Source organism: Eschrichtius robustus, chromosome 3, assembly GCF_028021215.1.
Source record: "Eschrichtius robustus isolate mEscRob2 chromosome 3, mEscRob2.pri, whole genome shotgun sequence".
Classification (NCBI taxonomy): domain Eukaryota; kingdom Metazoa; phylum Chordata; class Mammalia; order Artiodactyla; family Eschrichtiidae; genus Eschrichtius; species Eschrichtius robustus.
This window is the reverse complement of record NC_090826.1, coordinates 109,014,579-109,028,670: the sequence shown is the minus strand read 5'-3', so window position 1 is coordinate 109,028,670 and position 14,092 is coordinate 109,014,579. Positions and strand designations below refer to the sequence as shown.

At 44.7% G+C, this 14,092-nt stretch overlaps 1 protein-coding gene across 1 annotated transcript; it reads left to right on the top strand.

The window, feature by feature from the left end:
• The first annotated feature begins 5,692 nt into the window (after positions 1-5,692).
• On the top strand, positions 5,693-12,596 carry ENSA (endosulfine alpha). The gene is made up of 4 exons (XM_068540724.1): positions 5,693-5,891; positions 7,958-8,083; positions 9,403-9,569; positions 12,332-12,596. Exons 1-4 carry the CDS (start codon positions 5,835-5,837, stop codon positions 12,345-12,347), a joined length of 366 nt encoding a protein of 121 aa, XP_068396825.1. The 5' UTR covers positions 5,693-5,834; the 3' UTR covers positions 12,348-12,596.
• Positions 12,597-14,092: the final 1,496 nt, after the last annotated feature.

Here is a 14,092-nt window from a genome sequence, read left to right as displayed (position 1 = left end):
GCTCACCAGCTCCTTAGTTGTGGTATGTGGGCTCCTTAGTTGTGGCAGGTGGGCTCCCTAGTTGCAGTTCAAGGGTTCCTTAGTTGCAGCACGTGGGCTTTTTAGTTGCAGCAGGTGGGCTCCTTAGTTGCGGCCATGGGCTTCTTAGTTGCAGCACGTGGGCTCCTTAGTTGTGGCATGCGAACTCTTAGTTGCAGCATGCATGTGGGATCTAGTTCCCTGACCAGGGATTGAACCCAGGCCCCCTGCATTGGGAGCATGTAGTCTTAACCACTGTGCCACCAGGGAAGTCCCGGGAAGTCCCCTCTTGTTTTCTTTGTTTATCAGAAAAGTCTCATTTCTCTTCTTGCTGCAACACTACCACAGTTATATCTTTCCAAATCCCAAGTCTAACAATACCATTTCCCTGCTTGAAATCAGAGGTTCCCCCTTTGTCTTCATGAAACCCCAACACTTTAGCATGACTTACAAGTCTCCCCAGGACCCTAGCAACCTGAACAGTGTCATGTCTTGCTGCTCCACAGGGGTTCCAAATCAGCCTTATTTGCAGTTTCTCCTTAGGGAGCTTTTTAAAAGTATAGATTTCCAGGCCCCAGCCCAGAGATGCTGATTCAACTGGGGTGAAAGAGGGCTGAGGAAATCCGTTTTTTTAAGTAGTTCCCTGGGAACTTCTAATCAACCGAGTCTGAGAACCAAGGATCCAGAACATGGAGTTTCTTATGGCTCTATGTCTTTTCACATGAGGCTCCTTCTGCTTGAAAATGGCTTCTCCACACTCCCTTTTTTTTTACCTTGAGTATTCCTATACTTCCTTAAATGTCATCTCCTCCAAGAAGATGCTTTTAATAGTCTTCGCCAGTGTAAACCGTCTTCATCTCTTATCTTCTTACTCATCTGTGAACAACTTGAAGGCAGGGACTGACCTTTATCTTTGCATCCATCCATGGTGCCTGAAATTGAGCAGGAACTTGCAGGGCCTTCTCAGGGACAGATCCCACTGTGTCCCTCACCTCTTGTTTATAGAAAAGCTTTAGCCTCCTAGGCCTTCCCCAGGTTCCAAAGAGCAAATTTAATCAAGAAAAGTGAGAAATGCAGAAACAAAGGAAATCAGTCGAGCAAGACAAAATAATAATAGTTTAGCCATAAAATAAAGTCAAGGACCTTTAGTTCCTCCTCAAGGGCTGTAGATAATATCATGAGCCATATCCTTGAGTTCTTTTTCAGATACTAAAATCCCCACCAGGCAGAGAAAGTTAACTGCATGCTGACCACCAGCACACAGACCCCACACCAGTTGGAACCAGAAGGTTGATGACTGAGATTCACAAAACATCATCCTGTTACCTCACCATCACCAATTAGAGAATTGTGTAGGAACTGATCACACACCCTATGACCCCTCTCCCTCACACTGGCATTAAAACTCTTCTCTGAAAGCCATGGGGGGTAGGGAGGTTTGGGTCCTTTGAACACTAACTACCCATTCTCCTGTGTGGTGCCCTGCAATAAACACTGTACTTTTCTTCATCACAACCCAGTGTCAGTATATAGGCTTTGCTGTGCATCCCAAGCACAGCAGACCCAAGTTTTGTTTGGTAACATGCCCAGCACAATACATAACACGTAATGAGTGCTCAATGAAATTTGTTGGATGAAAGAGGAGTCTTGCTGGGCTAGTAGGATCTCACTCCCTGTAGAAACTCTTGCTATAGATACTTTCTCCTCAGTCAGGGGTCAGTCACCCTCTAAACTTTTATAAGATAGGGTGGTCCCCTAAATTGTCTTCCTTTCCTCCCCCCTCCTGCTAATCTCCAACTTTCCTATTCATCTTCATAGTCCCAGTTTAGGTTCTCTAACATCTAAAACATTCCTTGACCAGCTCAGCCAGAAATGATCTTTGAAACACTTACAAATACAACTCATTTGGTAAGTGTCATACATTACCTAATATTATAGTTACTTCCACACAGTGTGGTACCTTATATACTTAAATACACGTGTTGGTGACCTATAGCTCATTCCAACATATGGGTCGCAGACACCCTGTCCTAACCACCTTCCCTATCATGCTCTGGAACTTCAAATTTTGTGACTTCACATTTGCTTGATTGTATCAACAGTGACTACTATAGCCATATCTGGCACCAATTATAATTATTATAGGCTAGAGCTCATCATAACCTACAATGTCTCCACCTTCCCAGATACAAACTGAAATTTCCCTCGCACTGCAACTTCCTATTCATCTGCCTCTCAGTCATTCCCACCAAATCTGAGCTTCATCTGTCTCATAACCAGTTCTTCAACTCTTTTCTACTCCTCCCAGTTCATCAATCTCATTCTGTCTTTCCTAAAGAGCCTAGATGCCACAGTCAGCTATTTCAACAAACTGGCAAACCATTCTAGACTTCCTCATTGTCCTCCCTCCACTGTTCCTTCTTTACCAGTCCTTTGTCCTGGTTAATTAACTCAGGCTGTCTGTTTTCTCCATCCCAAGGCAGCCAGGAGTTACTGACCAAAGTCACAAAGCCATGCTGATTAGGACTACTACACATTCACTCTTTTTTTTTTTCTTTTTTTTTTAAATATTTATTTATTTTTGGCTGCATTGGGTCTTCATTGCTGTGCGTGGGCTTTCTCTAGTTGCAGCGAGCAGTGGCTTCTCGTTGTGGAGCACGGGCTCAGTAGTTGTGGCTCACAGGCTCTAGAACGCAGGCTCAGTAGTTGTGGCGCACGGATTAGTTGCTCCGCGGCATGTGAGATCTTCCCAGACCAGGGCTCGAACCCGTGTTCCCTGCATTGGCAGGCGGATTCTTAACCACTGCGCCACCAGGGAAGCCCTACACATTCACTCTTATCTAATCTCAGGTAGATCTTTCTTGCTGTTTTGCATCATTGCCATTTTCTATAGCACAGTTTCTACCCCATTTTTCCTAGATCCTCTATCCCACCCATCATCCTTTTTATTCTCAAAAGATTAACCTCAGAAAAGCAAGTCCATTCAATATGACTTCTCTAAATGTTTAGCCACCTCAAAATCTCTCTGTACATTTCCCTTCCCATTCTTCCTTTTCAGTGGCCAAAGCCGACCTGTCTGCCTCTCTCCCTGCTGATCTAATGATCTCCTCTGAGACTTTAACTTTTTTTTAATTGAAGTATAGTTGATTTACCATGTTGTGTTTGTTTCAGGTATACAGCAGAGTGATTCAGTTATGCATGTGTGTGTGTGTGTGTGTGTGTGTATATTCTTTTTCAGATTCTTTTCCCTTATAGGTTATTACAAACTATTGAGTATAGTTCCCTGTGCTATACAGTAGGTCCTTGTTGGTTATCTATTTTGTACATAGTAGTGTGTATATGTTAGTCCCAAACTCCTAATTTATCCCTCCCCGCTCTTTCCTCTTTGGTAACCGTAAGTTTGTTTTCTATGAGACTGTAATTATTTATTTTCTCTTTAAAGTAGTTAATTATATTTTTAGTTTTTCTCTCAATTAGCCCTTCCCCTTTTCTAAAACTTGCTTAAATCTTGCGTACTCTCCAAAAAAAGAAAAGTCCTCTGCTGCTTCCTCTTCAGTTCATTGTCCTCATTCCTTTCTTTGCTTTATTGTTAAATATTGCTACCACCTCTTCACTCTTTAACCACTTGCAATTAGCTTTTGTCCCCTTCAACTTTAACTTCTCTGTTACTTCTCTCTTCTTACCACTCTGATCATTTGTCTCTGTGTCCCTTGCCAACTTTTCCCCAGGTTTCTGTCTTGGGACTTCTTTTTTTTTCTACTTTCTCCTTTGTTGATCCCATCTAATTCCACAACTTTACTTACAGTTATGTGAAGAAGTCCAAATTTCATTCATATTCGGCTACTACTTTTATTCCAAACTCCAGATCTATATTTCCTAGAACGCTAAAATTTCAGCTATGGAGATCTCAGAGGACATTTATCCTAAGTCTTCATCGCCTGGATATCTCCACCAAATGGCTCATTGGCTTTTAAAAAGTCAGTGATTTCAAAACTGAACACCTCATTTTCTGTCTGCTTCCAATTCCATTTCCAAATCGACTCCTCTTCTTGAATTTGTTTCTACAAACAGTCAACTGAGGCACATGGTCTCCTCATTCCCTATATTCAATCAGCTGCTAATCTAGTAGATTCCATTGCCACAGACTCTCTCAATTAGGTTCACTGTTTTCCATTCTAAACTATCACGTTTCAAGTTTAAATCCTAATTATCTCCTACCCAGAGTATTGCAGTGGACTCCTGGCTAGACTGTCCACCCCCACTATCTTTCTGCTTGGAATTCTGAATGATTTTTATTCATTACCACTAGATTAATCTTCCTAATGAACAGTTCTGATCTGCCACTCTCTGGCCTAAAACCCTTAAATGTCTCCCCTGGATAACTAAATTATTCACTAGTTCCTTATCCTGGCATTCAGAGTCCTCCATGTTCTGGACTCAGTTCTATTTTTCTAGCCTTCATGCTGACCCCATCACCTAGAATACCCTTCCTTCACCTTTACCTGGCAAACTCCTAAATTATTTAAAGCTGATTTCAAATACCCACTTCCATCACAAAGTCTTTTTTTTGTGGGGGGGACCCTAAACTGAATATGAACCTTCCTTTGAACCCCTATACCACTTTATTAATACTTTTACTTCAATGCTGACCAGATTTGTGTGATGATAATCTGTGTATTCTATGCTTCTCAAACTTTTCCATTAGAAGTGTACCTAATTATACAGGAAAATGAACAGCCCCCAAGGCTATCTGTCACAACAGGCTGCCTGGAAAATTAAAATTTAATATGAATTTTTCAGTGTTATTAGTATTAGACTGTCTTAATATAAAAATGTCGTGCTTTTTGACTAACACTCTAGGAAGACGTGTCTATTTAATCTTGAGGATTTAAGGTACACCTGGCACACTGTGAAAACCCTCCCACAAGCCCACTAAACTTTACAAGCCCACTAAACTTTCTATGGCAGAGACTGCCTTACTACATATGTATCCCCTGTAAAACTAAAACAGTACCGTCTTCAAATAGACGCTCAAAAAAATATTGTTGAACTGTGATTCAGATACCTTAGCAAGTATTTACTAAATGTTTACCAGGTACCTAGACCTGTACTGTTTCAAGGAGCTCAAGTCTCCATGGGATGACTGTGAACAAGTAAAAAACTGTACATAGGAGTTAAATCATGAAACGTAAGCCATTTGTGTTCCACAAGACGACTCAGTCTCTCCATTCCACACCCCAAGTGACACATTGGAATAGTGTGGAGTACCACGTTAAAGTCCACTCTGACCTCTTAATTATTTTCTGGTGATTGATAATTTTCTGCTAACACTGCGCAAAGCTTAATCCTCTTCACCTGGAAATAAAAGGTTTCCATCATTTCGCTCTCCAATTTGAAGCTCAACTAAGCCTCCTGGTCGCGGGGCGGTGGAGCCGAAGGAAGTCTGACCCCATCAAAGGAGCAAAAATGCCAGGGCTACCAGCACCACCCCCTCACATCCCCCACGCCCTTCCAATTGGTCCTTGTGGGTCACTCTCTTTCCAGGTTGGCCTTCCAGCTTGCCCGTCGCCTCCATAGAACCCACATTTAGCCAGCAACTATTGGTAGGTCTTTACGTCATTGCGCTAGCTACCCCGCTCCCATTGGCTCCCATAGGAAGGGGCGGCCGCAACGTCACAGGCAAGAGCCGCCATTTTGACTGAGCAATCCTAGTGACAGGAGCCGAAGAAGCAGCTCAGGTTGTCCCGTTTCCCCTCCCCCTTCCCTTCTCCGGGTGACTTCCTGGGTCCCCTACACTCCACAGTCCCGGTCCCGCCATGTCCCAGAAACAAGAGGAGGAGAACCCTGCGGAGGAGACTGGCGAGGAGAAGCAGGTGAAATGGAGGGGGTGCGGTGGGCGAGCTGGGGGCGACCGTGATGGGGCGGGAGACGGTCTGCCACCAGCGCGGATTGGTCGCCATGGTCTCGGGCTCTGCAGGGGTTGGCCACTTCTCGCGTCATGCAGGGTGAGCTGCAATACGGCTTGCTGCTTTGGCGCTGGTTAGTTGGGTGGATTGTCAATCAGTGCGGTACTCTTCTTGATTGGCCAGTAGACCTACCGCTCAACTCATTGAAGCTGTGCTATAATTGGCCGAGCCTGGGCGCGGGGCGGGTGTTTAGAAAGACTGGGTGAATGAAAGGGGGTTGGTGGTCCCGGGACGAGATGTGTGTTATTGGTTAGTAGGGGTAAGATGACCCAACAACTAGGCTTGGGGCTCGCATTCTAAATCCCCAGAAAGATACAAGTCGAGGTAAAGACGTTTAAAAAGGACCAGCACTGGGGGAAGGGAGAAGAGTAATTATTATCATGGCTAGTTTAAGGCGGCAACTTTCTCAAAGAGACCTGTTTTGACCGCTGGAGATGGTCTGTTGCCCACCTTCAAAGAGGACCTTACAAAATTGAAGAGGACTAGAGTTCCAAACAGAATAATGGAGGTTAAACCTAGAAAAGACGCCGACAGAGTCGTGACAAGAAAGACGCCACCATATTCCCCCCAGACTTCCAAGGTAGTGGGACTTAGTTAACCCGCAATTCTGTGATGAAAACACGCCACCCTCTTTAGGGGTTTGTATTTGACTTAAAACATTTAGTACTGGATTCGGGTTCATGAAATACACCTGGTGTTATGTCTGTGCCAGGTTTTCAAGGGAAGGGAATGTAATTCCACTAAAAAGAACCACAAATTGGCTTCATGTCCTTTTTAAAAAAGTCAGTAAAGAAAAGGGCAGCAGGGCCTACAAAAAGCAAGCAGAGAGTAACAGCAAGAGCCCCCCGCAAGCTAATTGAGCTCTTGGCATGTTCCCCAAACTTCCGTCACTAGGGAAGGTGTTGATTTTTTGGCAAAGCTGGTAGGTAAATACTAGTGAACCTACTGTACCTTAATTTTCTTGAGGTTAAAAAGTGTCATTTTAATCTCTGTTTACCTGTCACCTTCCAACTACAGTGTTTATGGAAGCAATGCTGTCCCATTACTAAGGTGGAGGTGTCTGGAGATGGCTACATAGCTAGCCTCCTCCGTAGAGAGACTTATCTGCTGACTAGCTTAGGAGGGAACATCTCAGCAGTTATCCCCCTTGATTTCCCATTTGACCTGTACTGCATTTTAGGGACAGCTAGGGAGCTTTCCTACTAATTTTGTATCACCAGAAGCCCTGCTAGCTCTTTTCTCTGTCTTTCCTAGCTTCTGTTCTGAGTGAGATATCACTTGCTCTTTGAGTGAAGTATTGTGTTTAGGTTTAGGTATAGGTCACTCACAGGTCACTGGGGTGGTTCCCTGGGTTTCGTGTGAGAAGCAACTTATCTTTTCTTCTCACAATACAGTCATCTTGAGCTTTAGGGATTTGAACAAAGGTCTAGCTTTATTTAAGAACAGAGTGGAGGGCTTCCCTAGTGGCGCAGTGGTTAAGAATCCGCCTGCCAGTGCAGGGGACATGGGTTTGAGCCCTGGTCCGGGAGGATCCCACATGCCACGGAGCAACTAAGCCTGTGCGCCACAACTACTGAGCCTGCGCTCTAGAGCCCGTGAGCCACAACTACTGAGCCTGCGTGCTGCAACTACTGAAGCCCGTGTGCCTGGAGCCGGTGCTCCACAACAAGAGAAGCCACCGCAATGAGAAGCCTGCGCACCGCAACGAACAGTAGCCCCTGCTCGGCGCAACTAGAGAAAGCCCGTGCACAGCAACGAAGATCCAGTGCAGCTAAAAATATAAGTAAATAAATAGATAAATAAATAAATAAATAAATAAAAAGATTTAAAAAAAAAAAAAAAAGAACAGAGTGGAAATAGCATGTTTACTAATGGGTAGACCTCCAGGAAAAGGTAATAGTATAAAAGTTATCAGATATTAGAAGCAGTTGCTTCTTAGTGTTTAATTTTGTTGGCCCATTTGTTTCCTCCAGGACACACAGGAGAAAGAAGGTATGCTCCCTGAGAGAGCCGAGGAGGCAAAGCTAAAGGCCAAATATCCAAGCCTAGGACAAAAGCCTGGAGGCTCCGACTTCCTCATGAAGAGACTCCAGAAAGGGGTATGGGGCACAATCTCTTACCCTCTTATTTCGGAGCCAAAGGGGGCCTTAGGGATGAGATCTGTGGAAGTTCTACTGAACACCGATATGAAGGTTTTGTTGTGGGGCAGTAGTAGAGAAAAATGAGAAACTTGTAAAAAGCAAGGCAAATATTGTAAATCCCTGAAATGGTGTCAGTTATCTTCTGATTTCCCACGTAGGATATTCAGGCTTAATGTAGGGACATTTGGGCATGGGGTTGGGGGGAGTGAGGGAAGGATGTTAGAGTCTGGAATGCTGACAGCCTCCAGACATTTGCCTGTTTGGATGGTGGGAGTTTTAGGATTGCACATTTAGGATTAGAGCTAAATTCTGGGGTGTGTTATTTCAGAAAAAGATCAGCCCATCTGTCCTACAGATTTCCTCAACTTGAAATGAATAGTAGATGTCTTTAGACCCTTGAAGTTAGCACCAACTATTAACTATGCTCCCTGAAGAGACTTATTTTTCCTGTCCAGAATGGTGGTCCTCCTCCCAAGGCAGAGTCTTACCTTCATAGCCATCTAGCTCCTGATAAGGTTTCTCAGTCCTCAGAGGTACCAAAAGCTGACTGAGGGATTGTATGTCATTAACCTGGAATGTGTTTCTCTATGTGGATGAAATGGAGAGGGAAGCAGATCCGTGTGGAGAATCCCGGTTACTGAGTCTTAGTCACAGATGATGATGTGATGCTGATTTGCAGTTTACCTTGCTGTAAGCAAGGCAGGCGTGGGCAGGCTGTCAGAGCCATGGAACATGTGTGGGAGTGCTTGCAGTCAGAGGAAAGTACATTATTCTCATGAACAAACCCAGTTTCTATTCATAGTCTGAGAGAATAATTTTTAATTTTGAGGTTGTTAGCTTGAGGTTGATCTCCTGCTGATAGCCCCAGATCGACCCTTCTGTGTATCTTATTCATTTCTGTTTCCCCAGCACCAAGCCCATTGGAGGCTAATAGGTCCTCATAAGCCTTAGTGAATAAAGTCAGTAATTTGGTTGAACCATCCTGTACTCATGGGGCTACAAAAGATATGGGTACAGAGGATGTAGGAGCTATCTCTTAACTCCAAAAATAACACACCCTAGCTGGGAAACTGCTTCCATACCTGAAAAAGTCAGAACACACTGGGGAGAAGACATAAGTAAATGTAATTAATGCTAAGCTCTGTATGCAAGAGACTAATCCAAAAGAGACTTGAAAGATCTGAGCGTGGATGAAGGTTTATAGTGGATGTGAGTCTCCTTGTTTTTGAGGAAGACCAGAGCTCCTCACTCACCTAAACCTCCCTCTTGTCTCTTAGCAAAAGTACTTTGACTCAGGAGACTACAACATGGCCAAAGCCAAGATGAAGAATAAGCAGCTGCCAAGTGCAGGACCAGACAAGAACCTGGTGACTGGTGACCACATCCCCACCCCACAGGATCTGCCCCAGAGAAAGTCCTCACTCGTCACCAGCAAGCTTGCGGGGTAACCAGGGCCCCCTTCTGCTCCCCTTCCTCACCCACTGGACTTTTGTATATCATAGGCAGGGATGGAATGGGCACCTAGTTATATCTTCTCAGCTTGCTAGCCAGAAATGACTGTGATTCTCCTGGGGGCTGCTGAGAAGGTAATGCGGGCTGAAGAGAGGCTCTGAGTTCATTTCTTTGGATAAATTGATATTTCCACACCCTCATGTAGCCCAGGTAGAGGCTCAGAAATAGGAGACTAGGATTGGATAATGCTGCAAACTCTCTTTTTCTTTTGTACAAGAAACTGGGGAGATGTGACTTCTCCTTTTGGAAGAGAATATCCCAAAATTGGTTAGGCTAGGCCTTGGGAATAATATGACAGGTTTAACATCCCAAGGCTAACCTGACATGGTTGGGAAAGGTAGATTGAATGGGATCTGTTTTCTGTGCTTTAAGTGTTTTGTCCCTTGGGCTGCTACTGCTTCATGTTTCCATTATGGCAGGTTTAGAGAAGCCTCAAAAAGAAAAACTGATTTGCTTGCCCAAAACTATAATGCCCACTTAACCTCCTTTACTCAGTCAGTGTCTTTTACAGTTTGCCCTGGTTCTTAAATAATGTAAAGATTGGAGGATATAATTCACATAAAATGGGCACCTTCTCTCTCTCTCTCCCAGCATGTTGCTTTTTGAAAGTATCATGGGATAGTGGAAAGAACACTGGGTTAAGAGTCAAGATATCTGGGCTCTAGTTCCACTCAGTCTAGGCAGAATTGACGTGTAACCTTGGTCAAGTCATTTAACCTCTCTGGATTTCTATTTCCTCATCTGTAAAACAGTTGAATATAGATAAGATTGATTCTGATTCTAAAATCCTGAAAAAAACTGTGCTGTTCATTGTAAAGCCAAAAGTGAGGAAGGCCCATAGGTGAGCCTACAGAGGGGAACTATTTGAAGCCTACATGGGGAGAGAAGTTGAGGTTTGGGGGTTATAAATTCAGGCAAGAGGGCCTCATAAGTATCATGGTCTTGAGGGTCAAGAAAAAAAATTCTAAGAAGCTAGCCATGAAAGCTCTTGCCTCTGCCCTCACCTGCTTTCGTACAATCTGGGCCCTTGCTGCTAAAAAGCTGCTCTGGCAGCCAGGCTGTGGGCCTGAAGAAGCATGCTCAGTCATGCACATTTGGAGTCCCATATTTCAGATGTTATCAGCTGCCAGGTGTATTGTTAGGGAGACAAGAAGAAAAGGGATGAACTGAGCGAGCCTCCGGGGCTTAGTGCCACTGCAGGGCTGGAGCAGCAGGTTCTCAGGAGATGAATCACCTTGGAGGAAGCTGGGGAAGGTGGTTAGGGAGAAAGAGAAGGAGCACTGAGAAATCTCTGCCTTCCTAGAGCTCAGTAACCCAGCTCCTGTGCTCTGAGAAGTAGCAACGCTGATCGTGAACCAGGTGGAGGAAAGGGGCCGCAGGTGGCCAGCATCGTCCATCTAGTTATCACTAGCTTGGCCTGAATGTTACTGAATGCAGCCTGCTAGTTATCACAGAGAGGGCAGGGTGAGAACTAGCTGTTCAGGAGGGGAAGATTCTATAATCCTCTTGCCCTCTCAGCTCACCAGTTCTGATGTACCACACATCTGGCCTGATGAGAACGACTGATGAACTTGCTAATGCACGTGGTGGGGGGGGGGGGGTTGGGGTGTGTCTCTGCTGCTTTCCTGACCAGCCATTCACTTTTCGGGCCATCATTCAGATTGGATAGGAAAAAGTTGGTGAGGAGGGAATGGGGAGAGCAGGATCCTGTGATTCCCTGGCCCCCAAACTCCTTGGCTGTCACTTGTAATTGTATATAATTTTTGTGTTTCTTGCTCCATTTCCTCATGCTGTCTTCCTTAGTCTAAAGTCCATGTGGGAAGGGGAAAATGCTGAACATCCTTGTATAGTTTCCTCAACTGTCCCAGACATGTTGTACATAGATATGTCATGTTATTATATATATAAATATATATATAATTTTGTACGTTTTCTTCATCTCCGATCTTCTCAAATTTTGTATCCTTTTCTTTTCTGTCTGAGCTGCTTTCTCTATCGGTCAGTATGACTCCTCAAGACTGAGGCCACAGTGAGTCTGGTTTTTAGGAAGGAATAGAAGAAATAGGGAAATCAGAAAAACTGTTGGTCTCTGTCTCCACCTGGTCATCTTCAAGGCTAAGAAAACAAAGAAGCAAGCTACGTTCTGTATACGCCACCTGTTTCCACAGCGTGAAGTACATAGCTTCCATGGCAAAGAAGGGTCATTTCAAAATCCAAATCCAAATTGCTTTGATTAAACCTAGATTACTAAGTCCACTCAAAACAACATGTGTGTTGTCTGGCCCTGACCTCCGTGCAGTTACCGCCTCATCGCTGTGTGCCCCCGTCCGTCTCCGCTGCTGCAGGTGGCTCTGGCCGTGCCTCTGAAACCAAGCCTGCTCTGATCCAGGCAGCTTAGACCCCTGAAAACCTCCAGTTATTTTGATCTTGTCTAAAGAATTTTTTTTTCTGTTTTTGTTTTCATGGGTATCTCCAAAAAGACAGAGAACATTTTGTTTTGAAAACAGGAAAAGACTGAAATTCTTTTTTTTTTTTTTTTTTAAACAACTCGCTGGATAGGATTGAGACATGTGCCAGGTAGCCCTAATGATTGTTAAGTGTGGAAGAGTGATGGGGTAGAGACTGGGGTGGAACTTAGGGTTCTTTCCCTTACTGCTTGACAGTGTTTTCTTTTTCTTCTGTGTTCGTCCGCAGTGGCCAAGTTGAATGATGCTGCCCGGGGCTCCGCCAGATCCTGAGACGCTGCCCCCCTGGGTCCTGTGCTGGCTCCTGCCCCTCCCTGCTTTTGCAGCCAGGGGTCAGGAGGTGGCTCGGGCGCGGGCTGGAGAGGCAGAAGCCCCTGCCCGTCGGTGTCCCAGCGCATGGAGCCCCTTGGGCTGAGCACCAAGACCTTGAACCTTTTTTGTTTTCCCTTTTTTTCCAAATAATTGTTGGGAGACATCTCAGTGAAATCCTGGGGGTGGGGTGGGGGGTTGGGAGGGTGGAGTGGGAGATTTGGGGGAATATGAATTAGGGCTTGGAGTTGATAAAAACATTCTTGACTATCCTCCTTAACCATGTGGCTGGTGTGGGGTGGGTGTGAGGAGGAGGAAGTAAAATGGACAAAAGATGAGAGGCTCTAATTCAGCTCTGTAGAAGAATGCCTTGTTTGCTTGGATGTGGCTGGGGACCTGGTGTCAGATAAAAGAAACTGACCGTCTAAATATGAAAGATGCAGACAGCTCCTCTGGTTCTGCAGAGCAAGCTGAGAACTCAGTTGTTCATAAAAAAAAAAAAAAGTGCTGTCCTTGAAATAGATTTGTTGTGGGAAGAAGGGCAGTGAGCATGGGAGAAGGGGGCTATGAGCGTGGGGAGCCCCATAGAGCCCAGGGGACTTTTTCAGTTTGAAATAAAAAACAAAAGAAGACCCACAAAAAAAAAACCCAACCCAGAAATACTCTGAAGCAGTTGGTGTGTTTTATTGGGGTTTGGGGAAAGGGAAGAAAACAAGACTGAAGACACCATTCAAGGGGAGAAGCCAATGTGGGGACCTAAGTTACTAAGGAACAGGGGCCCTTCATGTGGGATGTGTCTGGGTTCCCCGTTTCCCTAATTTACGGAGAGGGAGCAGGGACGTTGGCATATAGTCTAGGACTTTTCCTGACTCCTGTCCAAGCTACTGTTTCTATAGCTAATGCAGAAGACGCAGCCACCTCAGGTTTTGACTCACAGAATAAGGGGTTTGCGGTATTTGATCTAAATGGTTTATTGACACCTAAAGCTCAGTCCAGGCTAAGCAAAAAAGGAAGCCTGCTCTTCCTTTTCCCTTTCAGTCTTCCATTCCTTCACAAGCTCTCATGTCTGTGAAGGAGAAATGTGACCTCTAGTAGTAAGCTAAAAGGAACTCAAGCCTTTCTGCTAGTGGCCGGCAGGGGGCAGAGTCACTTCTTTCCTCATGATGTCCTAACCATCACTGGAATCCTGCCACTGAAAAAAGTTTAAAACTACTTGTGAGTGTAATATACAAAAGAAATGTTACCCAAGGAGAAACAAACTCACTTGTCTCCTCTCACACTCACACCAGTCTACCATGTGTGAAGACTGAAACTTGCCCATTTGCCCAAGTTTGATTAGGAGAATTTATCATGGTATTTTCCCAAATGTGATTGGCGTCTCAAATGAGTATGCATGAAGGAAGATAAACAGGGTCCAGGAGACATAAGATAGTCCAGAGAAATCTCTATCATGTTGAGGGGGAGGAGTACTTCTAAACTAGAGAAGGAATGTTCTCAGTATCTAACTCATTCTCTCTTCTTAATCAGAAACTTTCCAAATAAGTTTTCAGCTACTCGGGATGTTACACTGACTTGCTCTCTCCTGATTTAGCCAGGGGATTGTGATGCCTCCTAACCGTCAGCCTTTCTGAACAGCATGCTAGACACTAAGTGAGCCAGGTGATTTGGAGAAATATATTAA

Excerpts from the sequence above, each read along its gene's own strand:
- ENSA (XM_068540724.1), top strand. The coding sequence starts at position 5,835 with ATGTCCCAGAAACAAGAGGAGGAGAACCCTGCGGAGGAGACTGGCGAG. Across the intron at positions 5,892-7,957 it reads AGACTGGCGAGGAGAAGCAG|GACACACAGGAGAAAGAAGG; the intron begins GTGAAATGGAGG and ends TGTTTCCTCCAG. Across the intron at positions 8,084-9,402 it reads TGAAGAGACTCCAGAAAGGG|CAAAAGTACTTTGACTCAGG; the intron begins GTATGGGGCACA and ends CTTGTCTCTTAG.